General features: G+C 42.5%; 1 protein-coding gene across 1 annotated transcript in view; it reads right to left on the reverse strand.

The window, feature by feature from the left end:
• trpm3 (transient receptor potential cation channel, subfamily M, member 3) overlaps positions 1-20,962 on the reverse strand; it is a 158,145-nt gene that overhangs the window by 47,571 nt on the left and 89,612 nt on the right. The window contains 6 exon segments of the mRNA XM_079687097.1: positions 2,424-2,464; positions 2,807-2,978; positions 3,982-4,106; positions 6,481-6,694; positions 8,753-8,951; positions 11,398-11,477. Of these exon segments, the coding sequence (XP_079543223.1) occupies positions 2,424-2,464; positions 2,807-2,978; positions 3,982-4,106; positions 6,481-6,694; positions 8,753-8,951; positions 11,398-11,477 (831 nt within the window).

Here is a 20,962-nt window from a genome sequence, read left to right on the forward strand (position 1 = left end):
AAACTGTGTTATAATATTGTGGAGCCAATTTGATTGCTACAGCATTTCCAACACTCGCATGGTGGCCCAGTAGGATTAGCGACAGGATTGCCCAGACATCACAAAAACACCACAGGGGGAGATTACGCATATCTATCCAGCACACTTCTTTCATCTTGTGTGAAGTGTGTGTGACTGCGTGAAGAAAAAAATGGCAAACCCACTAGTTGGGAGAATTCAAAGTCAAATATCTTATTTATTCTGCCTTCTTTGACAGGACCTCAGGCTACACTTGGATCCCACGGGGGGGGCATGCTGTGAGGAAAATAGATGCGTTCCTCGGTTGACCGTGGACAGGTAATCAAATCAAGGATTGGTCCTTGTGTGCCAACCATTCAGAGGTGAATGAGAAGTGAAGGATACACGGGGATAACAAGGTAAAGCACATTATACAGATACATATCACATACTGTGCAATATATACCGTAGCAACATTTACACTATAAGAAATGTGTGCATATGTGTCTGCATGAATAATAATTAATCGAATTAAGCAAATGGATCACCATTTTTTTTCCATGCTTAGTGGGATTCGATACAAAGACTGTTAAAATTGTTTTTCTATTTTAAACACTGTCAATGTTTTGCCTTGGCTAAACTCACCAGTTGGTTATAACCAGAGGGGTTATATTAAATTAAATTAGCCTTAGGATAATGTTGTAAATTCACCGCCTACAATATTCTAAAATCCCTAACAAGTAATGCATGACCTTGCTTTGCAAACACTGGTGTGATCATACTTCATAAGAAATATGATTACAACACTTTTAATTAGGGCTATGCATCAATTTTTGCTGATACATCACTTCACCTCAAGTGGAAACTGTTGGCAACCTCAGAGGATGGTCGTAAAATAGAATCTAGTTACTTCAGACACTGCTTAGGTAAGGCTAGTGTCAGAGTTCTCTTTTTCATAGCCAAATATCACAAATTACACGTTTGTCTCGGGAGGTTTTACAGTTTTTACAGCATATGACACTCTCTGTCCTTAGACCCTCGCGTTGTACAAGGAAAAACTCTCAAAGAAAAAAATGGAAGAAACCTTCGAGAAATGCAACAAAGGATGTATCCTTCCTATCCTTTGTGTCGTGTTAGGCTCTGTGTTATGAATGGTAAGCAGGATATACACCTCACACACGGTCACCCATCACATTGCATATAAGTAGTTCCTAAAGCTAGTCAGACGATGGATACATTAGGCATGGCAGTGAATATTCTCATCATAACGATGGTCAGATGCTTGTGTGACGACTGGCCGTCCCTTTGCCTTCCCAGCCCCTTTTGTATGAGTCCAGGCATAGGATGACAAAGGGAAGTCCATAGGTCACATGACGGGATGATAACCAAGAAGAAAGTACATTTGTGTCAACGGTAGGGACATTTCTTAAATCCATTACATCAAGTCGTTATATGGAAGTGGTTAGAGAGAAAAAAGCTCCATTTCATTATACAAACCTTATAAAGGGAACATTGGTGCACGGTCTGGATGTCAATAAAAAAGGTGTTGATAAAATGTAGGCCAAGATACTGCTCTTGACACTATGACCATGTACTCATTTGGTTACATCTAGACCCTGTGCTTTTAAATAAGCATTGATGTGTGTATTAATGTAACTCTGAGGAAATTATTTCAAAACAGCTTTATGCCGACAGCAAAATGAGGTTATAACAAATACATCATGGGTGCTAACAGAATTCCTCCGACTCAGGTTTATATCCGGCCCTGACGTGTTCTGCACAATGCTTTCCGAGGCTATTGAGAATTGTATTTAAAGGGTATCAGGGAGGTTTGTGTGTGCTTGTCTTTGTTCGTGGCCGTGTGTGAGAGTGAGAATAAGAGAAATGAGGGAGAAAAAGACAGAGAACTGCATTTTGTATTCATGCAAATCCATTTGGTTTGTAGCTAAGGTATTGTGTGGAAATGGAAAACGGAGAAATGCAATGTGACAAGGGCTCAGCGACGGATGAACAATCCATCAAAGGCAAATGATGTGCACGTGCAGGCGCATGCACACATTGGTTATTAACACCTGCGTCTCACAAAAAACAAGAATTCAAATATAGTCCGGATGCCCTCTTATGAGCTTAATGTACCTTTGATGCACCACAACTTATATACAGCTTAAAGACAGAATTATGAAATATTGTGTTGAGTTTAACAGCAGTGTTTCACAATACCCTGTTATTTATGTGCTTGTCAGTGTAGAAAAATACACAAAAAATGAACGCGTACTACATTAATCCAGTCTAAAATAAAGAAAAAGATACTGAAGAGATACATCTGATGCACCTTTCACATTGTTTGGATAGGAACAACTCAATGTATTGTTTTATGCACTAGAATTGATATGTGCGCACATGTACAGTGATGTTGTGCTGGTCACTATGTGCTTGTTATCTTGTTTTGCAGCTTTGTTCTGCACTCCTTAACAGGGAGACAAGGGTTATCAAGCGGGTTTATTTGAGGAAAGAGTTAATCTTAACTGTCAGGAAGCTTTGAAAGAAAAAATAAACCCCTCCTGAAGTGAGGCACAGTTTCAAAGGCTCATCGAGTTGGATCACAGCGCACTAAAAATACGCTGTCTGGCAGCATGTGTCCTGTGTCAACCAGGTAATGATCATTTTAGCCCGGTTGAAGCAATAACATTGAGTTTGATCCCAATCAACGCTCAGTGGTGTGGTAGGTAACTGTTTCCTTATCACTCCCTGTGTCATTTGGAAACACCTCTTCTGATTTAGCGTAAGTAGATCAGTAAATTCCACTCACGCGTGTTGATCTTCTGCAGGGAGATGTGTTTCTCTAGCTGGCGTCGCAGTTTGACCTCAGCACCGTACTTTGCCGTGGTGCCGTTGTCGGCCAGGATGAAGTGGGAGTGGAGACTGTTCAGAACCGTCAGCTTGCTCATGGGGTTGGACATGGTCTGGTATGGACGCACCACCTGTCCAAGAGAGGATCACAATTACACAAACATCTGAGAAGCCCGTGGATGATATGGTGTGTAGCAAAGGCAAGTTTTCTTAATGTGACCCAATAGTTAACATTTGATTTGGTAAACATGCTTTTGCTTGGGGGCTCAACATACTTGGATTGCCATTAAACTTTTTTTAATGCCAATTCTATGTTACGAATTGGGGCACAGCATTTTAGAGACAGCACTGGTTGCATCATGGGATATGTAGTATTCATCATTTGGATCATAAGCAGGACTAAAAGTCACAATGTTCCTGCACCGATTTAGAAAACTGCTTTTAAAATCTGTCTGTTGTGATTCCTCAAAGGTAGGCACAGTACCTGTCAGAGTAAAGAAAGATGTTTATTTGGTCCACAAAATGACACACATTAGAAATTACAAATACAATCTTTGTATTCACTCACTTATTTTACTGCTACTGCATGTTTATTGTACCGCTATAAAAGTTAAATGACATTTAAAACTGGAAGAATCTTTATCGAATATTAATGACAGTTTCCCAGAAGATTGGATTTGGTCTTGAGGATAAGCGCATGACAATCTGAGGTTTACTTAACTGGCCATTAGGCGTACAGTTGAGACAAATCAAGCATGGAAAAAGAACTCCACTGCTTAATTATCTCATTTCAGATACCAACATTAATCTGCTCTGCTCGACTTGTTCTGTAGGATGGAGCTGCACATAACATTTGAAACATAACAAAACACTGATTCCAGATATTTGACTGAGTCAGCATCTGCTCCACAGTCTCATGTGGTTCCGCCAACTGTCCGAATCACTTAGCGGAGTGCTCGTCACGGATTGGATTAGCTAATTCAGTATTTCTGGTAATAAACTGCAAATTGCTATTTTTTTACAGGCTTTAGAAACTATGGATTGCATGCAACGTTTTTTTACATATACATATGCAAATGCTAAATGCAAATGAGGGCACTCCAAAACTGCACCATATTGTTCCCAGGGACTTACATCTTTGCCAACAAGATCCTCTTGGTTTTCTACAATGCCCCAAGGCGCGATGCCAATGGTACAGATCTTCCCTCTTGACTTGGAGGCGTGGTCTTTCAACGCATCACCCACATGGCGGATCACTCCTGGTTTGGTACGAGGGTGTGTTTGCAAAAGAGTTCAAGAGAAGGACAAAGAAACAGAAAGCAAAATGAGTTTTATGACAATCAATACGCAGTGTAAATGTAGATAATTACACCCCCAACTTTTATGAGGTGCAGGGTTAAGGCAGCGAATGTGAATATACACGCACGCACGCACGCACGCACGCACGCACGCACACACGCACGCACACACGCACACACACACACACACACACACACACACACACACACACACACACACACACACACACACACACACACACACACACACACACACACACACACACACACACACACACACACACACAGCTTAAAACACAGATAGCTGCAGGCCTCTAATAGTCGTCCTCAAGGGAGCAGCAGTCAGACTCGGCAGCCATCTTTTCCCATCTCCTTGGCTGACACTCTTTCCTTTTCCACCTCCATCCTGAAATGTCCCTTCCATCCATCCCTCCATCCACTTTTCAGGCCTCTCTCTTCCTCGTTCTTGCCTTTGCACCCATTGTCTCTTCAAATGTTTTATTCTTTTCCAGTGTAAGCCCTCTACATCATCCAACGACGTACGATTTCTTTCCAACTGTTCTTATCTCTCCTAAAACATGTTTCATCCCATCTTTGTTCTTATTTAAATCCTGCAAAATGTATTACGGGTTAAAAAAAAAGCTTCTATTTCACAAGAACAATAGTGAACAAACAAAGCGTCGATCACCACTGCATGAGCATTATCGATAGCATTGTTAATGCATGTTAATAAGTTCGGCAAATCATTCAATCTCACCAATTTAGAGGACTCAAGTCATAGCTATCCATAGCTTACTAAGATTATAAACATGGCTAAATTGACTATGCATTATAACTCCATGTTAATGCATAGCCCATGTGCTGTCTTTCTGTCAGCTGTCCTTTTTGTATATTCACGTTTAGAAACAACTCAATCGTCTTGTTTCTGTCAGACTTAAAACTGTTTCTCTCTGGAAAGCTTTAGCACTTCCCACCCCTCCTCTGCTCGGCATCCGATCCACAGAGCTCCTCGTAAATCCTGCTCCAGGCCAAATTCATCCTGCTGCTCAGTATCTCTGAAAAGAAATCCCCTTAGTCATCAAAGTCTTAATCCGACCATATTTCTTAGAAACTCTAACAGAGAAACACCCCATATTTCCTACAGTGAGATACAACTCATTGAAAAGCATATGTTCATGATGGACACTAATTACCACGATGTATCTCTTTCAAATAAGTAATGAGATAATCATAACCATACATTTTGTGGAATAAAAGTCATTATTTTGTCTAAATGTCATCTTTTTGACTGACTAAGGGTGATAAAGAATAAGCAGTCTAGACTCCCAGAGAATATCCCGGAGAATCGCCCTTCACTTGTCTGGTCTGACTCTGAGTGTCTGTAAGTATAGTAGAGTGCTCATAAGAATAATTTGCAATGATCCAGTGGTTTAACATCTTAACAGTCCTTAAGGGTTTGATGAATAGTTATTAAATAGATAATAACATATTGAGAACATTTGAACACCCTCCATCCTAGCAGAAGTGCATGGCCATTCATTGTGTGTAAAGGGGGAGCCGGCCCGCGTATAAAACGTCCTAAACTGCACAGAAATATTTGCACCAAGATTAAAGCAAATATGGGGCACCCCCAGAGCGGTCATGGTTGAGCCGTGTGCAAAGGCTGAGTCTTTACTGCGGCCCTTTCCTAACTATCTTTAGCTATACTAATAAATGGTGCAGTGTTTGAATCACATCACAAGGAGTCCCTCGACAAAAAGCTTATTGGATATTGCAGGATATACGCTCTGTGGCAAACACACCTTTATGATACTTACACGTTTTTATGACACATAGAAGCTAGACACATTTGCGGGTGGGGCATTTACTGTCCTATTTTATGTCATAGAATAAAATCTTCACAGCTTGTGTTAGCCACAGACATTATTCCATGCCTATAACCGAAAACATGTTCTAAAAGCAGTTGACTTTGAGACAAGGTGACTCGTAGTGGTTACATGCTAACTTGGGTTTTAGGACTCATTCCTGTACCATTATCTATAAAGATAAAAAAAGCCCTCCCAAAAATGTGAATGGGCCAGTGGGTATATTAGTGGTTCGAGCTGGTGGGCCATATGTGGTCTCCACTGCAGGTTCAACTCCGAAACGTGAAAGTAATAGGTAATGACGTCCCCCTTTCAAATCTGCATCGAAAATAAAGCTAATCTCTTGCCCAAAAAATCCCAAAAATATAAAAGATATTCATCAAACTTAGCATACAATTTCTGTATTTCAGGACCTTTGATTGTTCTACATTCGTTTTCAGACCAAGCTGCCTTCATTTGGTGTACTTTACCTGTGTTGACCCCGCCGGTGAAGATCCAGGCTCCTGTCGTCATGGCAGCCTTGATGAGCCCTTTGCCAAAGACCTGTTTGAGTTTGGGCTGGAGTTCAAAGTTTTGCAGGCCCCCGTGGACTGAGATGAGCAGCTTGGGCAGATCCAGCTGCCACTCCTTGGTCATCAGGTGGAGCAGCAGGTCAGGCTTAGTGTCGTAAGACACTCGCACGTACTGGAAACAGAGAGGCGTGTCAGTGACGTACAGCACAGTGGCATCAGCGTATAACAGGGGTGTCTACACTTTTTTCACCGAGGGCAACATACAGAAAAATATACGAAGGGCCTCTTAAGTTCAGTTATAAGTTGGAAAAATCAATCTAATGAAGGTGAATTATTCTTTATACTTGAAAAGGCTGTAAGAAACAGCCTACACCACAGCTCTCCATAGGGTTTCATTTACTTTGTGAGCAGCTCATTCCTTAAAACAGAAGCTTCCGATTGCTCATAATACGAGGAAATATGAAGGGTTTATTTCAAGGTTGTTATGTAAATGTGTTATTGAGCTTTTTTATTATCAACTTAGATTAGAAGATCATTATACTTAAAGGTGACCTATCATAAAAAATGCACTTTTGTACGTCTTTTATAAATGAATATGTGTCCCCGGTGTTCCAGGGAACTCACCAAGTGTCAGAAAACACAACCCTCTCTATTTTCCTCCATACCCAAATCTCTAAAAAAAGGGCTGCAACGGATCTGATAAAGACTGATCCAGATTTGAACACTTCTATGACGTCACAGAAGTGGCGCTACGGCTATTGGGCCAACTCCACCAATCAGGAGGAGACAGCCACAGACATTGCCGTTGGAAAGAGCTGGAGACGCTGTAGTACATATGCCAGACCTGTAGATGGTGCTGTTCTCACAGAATCAGCCCATGCAAAGACAGTGTTCAATTGAGCGAAATGAGGAATGGCTAAAATGCATGATCTGTTTGGTATTTGGAAAAATAAAAAGTATAAATATGCCTTATATAGGTATGGTCCTACACTACATTATTAAAATATAGCATGATAGGTCCACTTTAAGTCATTATACTTTTTGAATTAGCTGAGGGACGATTTTAAATGGTCCGCGGGCCGTAGTTTGAACACCCCTGGCATATAACCTCAAATGCGAATTCACACACACACACACACACACACACACACACACACACTACATTTAGTCAAACAAATCAACATGAAACAAATCTGTAAAGGAGAAATGATGAACTGGATATACATCGCATGGCTCAGTGATGCAGACCTGTGCGAGTGTATGGCGTTACGTTTTCAGCAGTATTGAACAGATGTTTGCTATGATTGAAGAAGCGTTGGCGCAGAGCATCTGTTTATCCTTCAGACTCTCAACCTGACACGTGTCTGGATGAATTATTTAACACTGGGAATAAATCAGACTTTATTCAGCCTTAACCAAGTGAACTCCCTGAATGCTAACACATGTGTGATGTGATCTGTCACCCTATCACCAATGCTTTTGGGATTGATCGATTAATCAGGCCTAATTTAATGGGCTGCAGTCTCTAGACACTTAGGTTTTCTAAATGTATAATTATATGTAATGAGGTAATAATTACACTCATTTGATTGATTTCACACCATCATGGCAGGATGACTTTGGTTGTATATGTATGATGCTTTCAACTTTGATTATCTAGCCAGGTTCATTGGAAAAGGAGCTGGATTTGAGAAGGGACACACCGACCTGGATGAGCCCTCTTTACATGTCATTAGCATTTGACACACTTGTTGGAAAACATGTGATGGTTTCACACAGCTGGTATAACTCTACCATCCAGATCAAGAGCTTAAATCATTTCGGTCAGTCAACCATCTCAAATATTCCTCCCGTTTGCTGTTAAACTGCATACATTTACTGCAGCGGAGGAACATACAGTACATCTACAATACACATTTCTATAGTATGCACTTCCGAATTCACTTCGTTGCTTACACTCTTGGTATTTCTTCCACTGTAAGACTTACAGCAAGAAGAACTATTGTTTTGATATCCATAAAAAAACTATATGTTGTGATCCATCTCACTTTTAAATTCTACCTGTGATCCAAAACCACACTTATTGACACAAGGTATCACAGCCAGTGTACTGTAACGCCTGGGTGGTTTGGATGTGTATTTTAGGAGCTATCGTTCTGTTCTGGTTTGCCTTGAGACTACCTCGAGAAGCAAGCTTTGACAAAGTGCAACACAGTAGATTCGTTGTCACCATGGCTTTGTTGGAGTGTCCTCCTCCCTGGAACTCGATGGTGCCGAAGGCGTCAGTGGGGCTGATCTGTGTGTGCTTGCTGATGGACCATTTCTCTGACAGGCTGTCATTCTTGCCCAAACGCTCTCCCTTATCATTGTGACTAGAGATGCCCGGGGGCAGGCCCACGTGCTGACCTATCAGACGACCACAACAGCACCTGGGTGAGAGGAGACAGTAAAAGTCAATTTAAGATTAGTATATTAAACAGTCACTTACAGGTAGTAGCCAGAGCCCCAGGAGAAGTGTAGCATCCATTGAAAAGAATACATTGTGTGTGGCTGAGATGGGGGAGAAACTGTGAGAGCTGACATAGTCATGTGCCGAGCGGTGAGAAGTGGGCAAGGCTGAAGTGACAGCTTGTCATCTGACTTTCATCTGCTGATTGGGAGGAGAGGAGGCGAAGGATCTGAAGGCCCCTGCAATCTTTTATTGGCTCCATCTCTTTGTGTTGTCTGCTCCCTTATACTCTCCTCGTCCTCTCACTCTCAACAACTACAGAGTTAGCAGCATGACAGCTGAATTGTAGTATTCCTACACAAGTGCATGCTCATTCAGATGTGCTGAATGCAGCTTTCATATTCACTGTTTTAACCCAGCAGGATGGAGTGGGAGCCCTGGGAGGAAAAGGAAGTCAGGAAGCTTTGATTATCACTTCATGTTTCCATCATCTCTTACCGAAGGTACTTAGCCTCCTTTTGCCTTACGCATCAACACAAATGCTTTTGAGTGAAAAGAGACAAGTTGATTTGATCTTGAGGAACATCTCTTTCCCCTACTTCTGCCTCCTGGCTTCTACCCACTTTCCTCCAGTAATGCTAATTCTGTTTACCTAACAAGCACAGCCATTTCCTCTGTGTGTGTGTGTGTGTGTGTGTGTGTGTGTGTGTGTGTGTGTGTGTGTGTGTGTGTGTGTGTGTGTGTGTGTGTGTGTGTGTGTGTGTGTGTGTGTGTGTGTGTGTGTGTAAAGCCCTGTAGTGCAGGAAGTTGCTTCTCGTACTTTTGTACGATAACATCACTGTGACAGCCACTTAGGGTTGTTGAGATAATGAGTGTAAAAACGTCCCTCTCAAAACTACATTTTGTTGAAGTGCTCTTATCATTTCAATCATATTATAGTATGTTTTATTATAGAGGCCCTTACTATTTCACAGTCACACTTTGATATCCTGAAGTGGTGCGCACCTGTGAGCCCATTCTTAAATTATTAACCTTTTTAAATGATGGCGAATATTTTGCCTTTCATGAACTGGCCTGGCCCTGAGTTTCACTTTTGAGGCTGTAAAATGTATAATGTCACTATTTTCAGCTCATTAGTATGGAGCATGTAACTTTGATGCAAATAGAGGCCAGCGTGATATCACTCGGAGGCTTGTTTTTAAAGGTCAGCGGTGACACAGGGCTATTGAAATGCGTAAAAAGGTGGGGTATCACATTACGTAACTCACTCGTTGAAGGGTAACTTGGCGATTTTTCAAACTGGACTGTATTCTCTCATGTTTTAAATCAAGTATGGCTCAAGGGCAAATCTGGCGTGAGTTGAGTCATTGCTGAAAGAGTTGCTGAGAGAAGTGTTGGAAAGAGTTGGAGTTAAGAATGGGTTGGGTAGTTTTATCTAAAAGATTATGAATAGCTGATTCTAACAATGAGTATGAGGCTTAACCATCTTGCAAGATTTATAGAGTCAGTGTTTCCCATACATTGATTTATTTGTGGCGGGCTGCCACAATTAAATATCGTCCGCGACAAATGGAAATTATAATAACTATTTTTTTTATTTTTTTTATTTTGGTGGCCTAATGGATAGTGAGGTGGGCTGATGATCGGAAGGTTGCGAGTTCAAATCCCGCCTGGAACACCACTACTAGTGTGCCCTTGAGCAAGGCACTTAGCCCTCAGTTACTCCAGGGAGAAGGTCCCTGTAATTGGTCATCGTAAATCGCTTTAGAATAAGACGTCTGCTAAATGCCTGAATTGTAAATTATATTTTTGGGAGAATAAAAAACCCCACAGATCCTCAACTCCGGTGTGTCTCAACACAGAGCAACAAGAACGTTGTCTACAGGAGCCATGAACTCGCATGTATTTTACTTATTTGAGGGGGGGGGTGGATGCGTGGGCCACCCGAACAGGTTAAGGGGCCTTTGGCTTTTCTTGGGGGGGGGGTTTGTACAATAACAAATGTTTAAAATAAGAAAGAACACTGTATTTCTCCATAGGTCTTCCTATAAGGATTTGTAGAGCCTTGCAAAACAGCTATTTTAGTGGATGTACATTAACGGTGCAAATTTGCCCAAAGGATTACATTTCAGCCTGTTGTCGCTCTCACTTACTTCTGGACCAATTTAAAAAATACTTCTCCCTTTCTGTCACTCATGCAGATGGGAAAACTAGATCCAGTTTGAAAAATAGTAACGTTACCCTGGAAGGTATTGCAGCTTTTATAGCACTAAAAAAGAAACTGAATCCTAAATATAAAGACGTTTTCAGAGAACACATGGTCTGTCTCTTTCTTTTGCTTCTTCAACAATTCAACACCAATTTTAAAAGCTGTAATAATGTACATGTAAACATTTCTTATTTCCTTAACACACATTCTTACTCACCTATGGGGGTCTTTGGCGCTCACTATGATATGAACACATTCTCTCTTGCTGAACACTCTTTCTATCCACGATTTCTGTGCCTGCAGAGAGGAAGACAGAAGAACTCGGTCAGCGTTTGCCAAAAAGAATGGAGCTGTGATTCGAGCCAAAAAAGACAGACAGCAGACAGACTGGAGAAATCATGAGCATCCTGGTGTTTGACTGACGGGTTCACCTGTAAAACAAAGTGTCTTCCTGTCCTTTCAGAAACAGGAAGGCTTCTGATGGTTGTGTTAAATGTGACAGTTATCTCACTGACTATTTCTCGGCAAGTAACAATACAAGTTTAGAGACATTGCAAACCATCAAACCAGTTTTTCAAGAGTGGTCTTATGTCTTTATTAGGATCCCCATTAGCACTAGCATTGGCTATTCTTCCTGGGGTCCTCACACACACAAAACATACATAAACATACATACAACCAAATTAAAACAAACAGCTCATAATTTCATGCACTGCAGTGACAGTGCTGTATGAAATGAAAACTAAAATGGTCCTCCAATTATCGCCACTCTAAGGCCAAACAAAAGTAAATAGAAATAAGTGTACATAATAATATACGCATACATAGCCACAGGCACAGTTCAAATGTACTTTATAATAATCCTTAAATAATTTGTTAGCAACCTTTTGAAATGTACTTGAGAATGTTCCTGAATGATATGGACGGGTAAAGAGTTCCAGCTGACCATGGCGGTGATTACAAATGTAGGACACATCTGCAAATACACTTCCAAACCTAGTTTAAGGACATACAGACTTTTGAAAAGGCACACACTCAATTGAGGCACATCCCCTCACGGATCATTCAAACACTGAAGACACTCTGACAGAAATATGTTATGCTCTTCAGCGACTCCAGCCAGAACCGGATGAGATGAGGAGCTGGGAAAGAGAAAGCGGATGTGAGACGCAATGAGGCAGTAAACTATGTCAGAGCTCCAGTCCTTAGATACACTCATGTGCAGCCATGAGTGTGTGTGTGTGTGTGCTTTAAATGAGGAAGTGTGTGTGTGTATACGGGGACCTTTTGGTTCCTATATTATATACAGTAATACAGAAAGACTTCCTCGGTGTAATGCAGCAAGGGGGAATGGTGTGTTTGTGACACTCTGTAGTCAACAGCTGCCGAGCGTCTGAGTGACAGAGAGACTGCCAATTATCCAGCGACACACAGGGAGAAAGACACTTCGAGCCACTAATGTATTCTGAAAGGCACATGCAGCACAGGATTTAGAAAGATTACACATCTGTAAAGGTGTTTCTATGCAGTTGTAACAAATCAACAAGGATTAAAGCACCAGTTTAATGTATGTAAACCCTTCTTAGAGCTATAACGATGGGAAACTGTATCCAGAGCTTTAGGATCAAAGTAAAAAAACATCAATTAGATTGGCCCAAATGTCCCGGCGTCTCTGTAATCAATTCTGAGGTGTATGTGTTATTCTATGGTGATTGTGGAAATACAATCCAGTTTATCTCATGTGTATTGCATAACGTATAACGTACATTTTCTGTTTCTGTGATCGGGAGAATTTTCGACTTTTTGCTCAGCGCTTTATGGTTCAAAAGTTACACTTCCTGTGTAGACCCCAGCACCAGGAAGTGGACTATGTCTGCCGCAGGGTTTTGTGGCGACGGAGCACAACACCAGAGCAGAATAGAAGTGAACAGCCAACAGTTAACGAGGAGGACCCACCGACAGACTCCCAAACCCACAGCAGAGGGAACACAACAGCCGTGAAAACAAAAGGACGGAGCTTCTTTTTTGTAATTCTGGGAGAGCTGCCCCGGCTCTTCTCCCAGCCAGGGCAGCTGAGAGCTGCTTGTTCAGGGCTTTCCCCATCGCCACGGCTACAACAACACACGCCCCATCCGCCTGAGTGGCCTGTCACACCACGGCACGCCAAAAGCCACCACAAACAGGCTGGGCCTACACACAGGCACACTTACCCTAACACCAGTCTTTCCACGATTAACCATTACTCTCGGGGGCTGGGGGGGCTATTAGAGCTCGCCCTGGCCACGATGACTCAGCGGGCCACAACAACGCCCCCAGCCCCATTCTTTCCCCCGACTGTGTATTCATCCGCCGGCTCATCCTGGGACAAAACTAGATCCACTCGACGGTTGCAACAGCCGTTTTTTATTTTCAATTTGATCCGTATTGGCAGGGTTTAAGTAGTAATCACACGCCACAAAAAGCCTTTTATGTTCTCTAAGTGAACCCTTAAAAAAGGGACCACAGTTGTTTCACCTCAGAGGAACCCAGTCAAAGATTTAATTATATTTGCACCCCCATCTTTTCCCCCGTCCGTTTCAATTCTGCCTTTTCCTTCTTTTCTGTATCTACACCGTGCACATTTCCTCACTCGCTCTCCCTCTCATGCTCTCTGGCGCTGCTTATGAGATTTGACATGCTATGATGAGATGGCACATGGCCTGCACTCCATTGTGTAATTAAGATGTATCACCTGGACACACACACACACACACACACACACACACACACACACACACACACACACACACACACACACACACACACACACACACACACACACACACACACACACACACACACACACACACACACACACACACACACACACACACACACACACACACACACACACACACACACACACACACACACACACACACACACACACACACACACACACATACACACACACTCAGCCTGTGAGGTAGGAGTGACTGTGCAGCGAGTGAGCAGCCTGTTAGGGGTCTTGACTCCATTATATCTCCCCCTTCCTTAACTATTGTGTCCCCTCTTTCTTATTGGCACTGGCAGGGAGCTGAATTGCGAACCATATCCAATCAACAGCCTAATCCCTTTGCTCTCTGCCTTTTCCTATCCTATCTTTTCCTCTCAACAAACTTGAATGACTCATCTTCATATATGGATAGGTGGAGCTTGGCACACTTTCACAAAAAAATCACATTTTATAATTAGTTTTCAGGACAATAACTTATTAATAACTGACATGTAACAAGAACTATTGACATGCTATGAAGATACTCTCCCTTTGCAGTGGTGCAGTAAATCTATTCCAAAAAGTCATCAAAGCTAAACTGTTTTATTTTTCTATTCGGCGCCATTAAGTCTGTACCCACCCATCTCTTAAATTGCATTTGGTTTTACGGGACATAGATAAAAGTACAAAAGAGACATTACTGCTTCCTTTATCCCTTCTTTTGGTTCACTTTAATCTAACCATGCATAAAGAACGATATCAAGACTCAAATGCTGTTCATCAAACGTTTAGCAGGCAGTGAACACTATTCTGGGAAACCATGGATGATCCATAATGAGACCATTTTGGGTGGAAGTTAATAAAAGATACAGTTTGACATTAAATACAGCTTCAGGGTGAAACATGGTGAAGCTCAGAGCTCAAGAAAGACACAACTTCATAATTGGGGATCATAATTATTTAAGTGAAATGTTCTTGTGTTCGAAGAAGTCGTGCCATTTTCTTTCAGTCGTCTTTCCAACATAACACAGCTGTTTGTTAACTTGGGCGTACCTACTTGTCAAGCCCTTTTAAGAAAGTTAATGTTCAAATTCATGTGTCGCTTAAAAGACTCGGACAATCATGTTATCTCGATTTTAATTAACCCTGTGAAGAGATCTACTCGGTTCTCTTCCATGATTTGGAGACATTGGCGCAATAGCCTATACTGGCAGTGAGCATGTGTGGCTGGCTGTGATTGGACTGATTTTATGATTTTTATCTGTTTTGTGTTTAGATGTGTATCTTATTTATTGATGTGTGTCTTGTCTTTGTGTATGTGATATGGACCTTGAGTCTGAAATAAAGATTGAATATAAACATAAAGACCTGAGTTTGATATCTAAGAAAATAAACATCATCTAAGATGTATCCACACTTATGAGACTCTGAATAAAGAAACTATTGGTTACAGCAGAAGTAACATTTAGATGTTATATTTATTCAAAAGTAAATATAGAAATTGACTCACAAACAGAAGGGATATTGCGTAAAATGTTGAGAAGAAGAAGGCATACCTTTCCCGATTAAAAGTATTTTAAGAAATCAGCTTTGGTATAAAATGTTTATCAGAGCAACAGAGAAACTATTCCAATCCACGACTCACCTGTGTTATCTGACGGTCTGCACTGATGTGGCTTCCCCTTCAAAAGTATGGCTGAATGTAGTGTTAGAGGCATGATCCTACCTTCAACATGAGACCACTGAACACAACTGATCAGACCCCCCTCTCAGTTCACCGGGGACTGGACCACTCTGGGTCTATTAGCTCTGCTGGTGTGTGTATGTGTGTGTGTGTGTGTGAGAGAGAGAGAGTGTGTGTGTGTGTGTGTGTGTGTGTGTGTGTGTGTGTGTGTGTGTGTGTGTGTGTGTGTGTGTGTGTGTGTGTGTGTGTGTGTGTGTGTGTGTGTGTGTGTGTGTGTGTGTGTGTGTGTGTGTGTGTGTGTGTGTGTGTGTGTGTGTGTGTGTGTGTGTGTGTGTGTGTGTGTGTGTGTGTGTGTGTTCATGATGCTGGGGGTAAAGCCCTGAAACACCTCTAAAATAATGGTTACCTAGGCTATGTCACAGTCTCCTCCCAGCTCCACACAGCTGTGAGCGTTCCTTCCTTCTGCACAGACGATTAACTATCCAAAAAGTTTCCGACACCGATGTTTGACAATTTTGAAATATTTAAAACTCAGGAGCATTCTCCACATGCAGTGTGCTCGGGAAAAGTACCTGCTGTCCTCCTTCGCTTACAAGCACCTCAAATTAAATCTGGACTGTCAGGCTGCCTGTGTGTGTGTGTGTGTGTGTGTGTGTGTGTGTGTGTGTGTGTGTGTGTGTGTGTGTGTGTGTGTGTGTGTGTGTGTGTGTGTGTGTGTGTGTGTGTGTGTGTGTGTGTGTGTGTGTGTGTGTGTGTGTGTGAAAGAGAGCACTTTATCCCCTTAGACATGTTGCTGTCAGAGATCAAGACCAAAGGGTTAGTTTGAATGGCAAGGGAGAGCCTATTAGGAAGAGCAACATGACATCGCCTAAATGACACACACCTACGAACACACACACACACACACACACACACACACACACACACACACACACACACACACACACACACACACACACGCACGCACGCACGCACGCACGCACGCACGCACGCACGCACGCACGCACGCACACACACACACACACACACACACACACACACACACACACACACACACACACACACACACACACACACACACACACACACACACACACACACACACACACGCACACACACACACGCACACACACACACACACACACACACACACACACACACACACACACACACACACACACACACGCACACACACACACACTTGTGCACGTGAGTTTTTGCCATTGAATCTGCAGTTGTCCTGCTGTTTTTATATTACAGAGCAGGGGAAGTCTCCTACCTGTTTTCATCAAGGGATTAACGGACCTGTTCATAACACCGAGCAGGTTTAATTAGCAGGAGCAGTGGGGGAAACTGGGAGAAGATGATTGTAATCTGAACTAAATCAAGTCTAACAATAGCAGGAAAAACACATAAAGAGAAAGCGCTTTTAAAAACTGTAATCCTGCTTAATGTTGAACACAAACGCACCAGCAACAAAATGGGAATGAAAGCGAAGGCAAAAATGCCCAAAAATCTGTTGAAGAAGAAAGCGTAACGTATTCTGTGCCATGACAGAGGCACCTGAGCCCAGACCGTCCAGATGCTACCAGGCACCAGAGCCAGATAGGTCTGTGTGTGTGTGTGTGTGTGTGTGTGTGTGTGTGTGTGTGTGTGTGTGTGTGTGTGTGTGTGTGTGTGTGTGTGTGTGTGTGTGTGTGCGCAAGTAGTGCCAACATTGTTTTACTTCAATGCTGCTAGGAAGGAATGCACACACAAACACACAAACACACGTTACAGTAAATGCAAACTGTAGCTTTAGGCCTAACTTTTGCACACACATGTACCATTGCCCTTACACAGGGAAGAGTTCTTGGTTTTGTAAATGTATTCTATCATGATCTATTAGGTTAACAACAGTCAAGGGACATTGAGACCATGCAAGCACAAAAGCATGTCAAGGCTTTAAGTTTGTGTTTTTAACAGTAACATAAGTACATAAAGTAACATAACAATGAGGAGGAGTACAGGGCCCTGGTTGAGAACTTCGTAGGCTGGTGTGACAACAATCACCTCCAGCTCAACATCAGCAAGACTAACGGCCCGTCTACACTACAAGCATCGAAAAATGCTTTCAACGCTTCGCCCATTCACTTGAATGGGGTGACGTAGAAGATTTTTAATCTTCGCCGAACTGCATTGTGGGGAGCATGGCATGGCTTTGCAAGCATCACGAGCATCTATCGGTTGAACAATGTTCAACTTTTGAGGCTTGATGCTTTTGAGGCTCGATCCTTGGCATCAGCCAATCAAATCCCGTTTATGCAAATCCCGCCAGTGCAAGTGCAGCCAATCAAACCGCGTGCAAGCTGGGAGAGCCAGACCGCAGTTCATTGCCTCATATTCCAAACGAGATATTACGGTAGCAAATCACCCGGTTCTTTGCGACCAGAATTATTTACCGGGATACAAACCGGAGGAACCAGGCATGGAGGGAGGTGGCAGAGACAGTGGGTGAAACTGGTAGGTTTTCGCCTGTTTGGGGAATTTATATCCAGTTTACTTCGTTTTAACATTGCTATTGCTTTGTATGTCGGGGGCGGGAGATTCATGTGATTGGTTGTTGGTCGCGTTGCTCTCAAAAAATCGCCACGCTTCAGACACGCCCAGCTTCAAGATTTTTTTATGCCTGTAGTGTAGACGGGTCATAAGGAGCTGGTGGTGGACTTCAGGCGGAGCAGGAAGAGGCCTTTGACCCCCACCACCATCAGGGGGGAGGATGTGGAGGTGGTGAACAGCTACAAGTTCCTGGGAGTTCACTTAAACAATAAACTGGACTGGACAGACAACACTGAGGCTCTCTTCAGGAAGGGACAGAGCAAGCTGTTCTTCCTGAGGAGGCTCAGGCCATTCAACGTGTGCACGAGGCTGCTGCAGGTGTTCTAGTCTGTGGTGGCCAGTGTGCTCTTCTTTGCCGTGGTGTGCTGGGGTGGAAACACAAACACTAGGGACACTGGCAGGCCGAACAAGCTCGTGAGGAAGGCTAGCTCTGTAGTGGGAGTACAACTGGACAATCTGGAGGAGGTGGCAGAGGGGAGGACGAGGAGGAAGCTCGACAGCATCCTAGAGAACCCCTCCCACCCACCCACTCCACGCAGAGCTAGTGAAGAGCACGTTCAGCCACAGACTCATCCCTCCACAACAACGCACCAAGCGCCTCGGAGAGTCCTTTGTGCCTGTAGCCATCAGGCTGCACAACAAGGGCTTAATAATGAAAAATAAATAAAATTAAATCACTGGACATAAATATACACTGTTTCCACAACCCATGTTAATATATTAGTAGTAGACCAAATAGGTAGATAGATATGTCACTATATGTACAGATGTCCATTTTCACTTTTCACTTTAACTCATTTCGTACTTCATAATTTAGATGACCAAATATGTATATATGCTGACAGTTATTTTAACTTTTTTTTAATCATCTCCTATGTCATTGTCTTTTATTATTATTATTTTTTTTAAATCTTGATTTTATTTTTGATTTTATTAATCTGTGTGAATCTGTGCTGCCCTGTTTTTCACACTTACCCTGTTGCTCCTTGTACAACTGAATTTCCCCACAGGGATGAATAAAGGTTCATCTTATCTTATCTAGATAAGAGCAGAGAACATATATTTTGAAAGCTGTAGATGCTTCTGCTGCAGACCTCTATAGAGTATGTCTTCCTAATAACAGATAAGCACTTTGTTAGAGTATTATTACAGCCAAAGCAGATCAGGTAAGTCCCCTGCAACTAACTGGATCACTGAATCTACTCTTACATGAGAATTATATTTATACATGTTTGCTGCAAATTAGAATATGACCTCTGACGCATATAACATTTTGTGAATACGATGTTCGTTGATACTCAGAAATGTACCTTTAAGGAATAATATGAGCTTCTCAGTAGAGTTAATTTGTTAACTAACTGACCAGTCTACAACCCAGCATGCCCAGTGTTTCTACCATTAGTTAAAAAAGTAGTTTTTGTTGGTCTGTAGCTCCTAGATGCAGGTTGACAAGAGAAGACTTGAACTGAATTGCACTAAAGATACATTTAACCTCCCCTCTCCATCACACTCATCTTCTCCTAATGTCACTCTGAGTGCCTCTGTCTACCTCTGGTTATCGCTCCTCTCTTCTTCTACTCTCCTCTATCGTGTCCCTTTGTTCCCTCACAACAGCAGCAAGGAGCCAACCATGCGCAGCTTGAGTAACCTGAGAGATGGCTGATGTTATATACAATGACCTTCAGGAGATAGCCACCTTGGGTATGTCAATGCATTGGTAAACAACACTAGATGGTGACTCACTGCTTGATCCAGAGCGGAAAGGCCAATGCCAGCGCCATGTAGCTGCTGCCTGCATCGCGCATGAGGTCATTTCATTTAAATGCAATCTTGTCAAGGAGACGAACCACTTAGGAAAGTGAAATAGCAATCGCCGAACTGAGCACACGCAAACACTGGGTCTATCTTCCCGGAGGGTAACTGGCATGCATGATTATGGCCCACACACACATTCACACACATTCACACACACAACACACGCACGCACGCACGCACGCACGCACGCACGCACACACGCACACACGCACACACGCACACACGCACACACACACACACACACACACATACACACACACACACACACACACACACACACACACACACACTCTCTTTTTCTCTCTCTGACACACATAACATTTGTTTTCCACTTGTTTCACCGTTTTAAAGTTTAAGAGGGATTATAGTATGAACCAAAAAATGGCGTAAGGCCTAACAGAGCTGATTTTTAAGACCAAACTCATATCTGTGTGTGAGTTTTTGTGTTTTAATGGCTCAAGATGGATTTTCTTACAAACAAGTTCCGACCGTAGGCTCAGTTTAAAGGGGACATATTATGTTGAACATCAGGTTCATATTGTATTGTGTGTCTCTACTGGGACATGTCTCCATGCTTTAATGTTCAAAAAGCTCTTTATTGTTCTCATACTGCCTGTGCCGCAGCACCTCTTTTCACCCTCTGTCTGGAACCAGAGCCCAGTCTGCTCTGATTGGTTAGCTGGCCGGCACTGTTGTGATTGGTTAACAGCTTAGAGAAGTTCCGTCCCTTAGCCTATCACTTCACAATGTGTTGTAGTGCCAATAATAGTGCGACATAATGATGTCACTATGTTACAGAATATAAACAAAGGAGTCCAATGCAGGCCTTTTAGGCAGGCGGGGAAAGAGGAAGAAGAAAAACTTCCTCAGGAGGGAACTTTTAGCCGTTGAAGACCATTTACAGGCCCCAAAACCTACGTATACAACACT

Source organism: Notothenia rossii (genome assembly GCF_949606895.1).
Source record: "Notothenia rossii genome assembly, chromosome: 6".
Classification (NCBI taxonomy): Eukaryota; Metazoa; Chordata; class Actinopteri; order Perciformes; family Nototheniidae; genus Notothenia; species Notothenia rossii.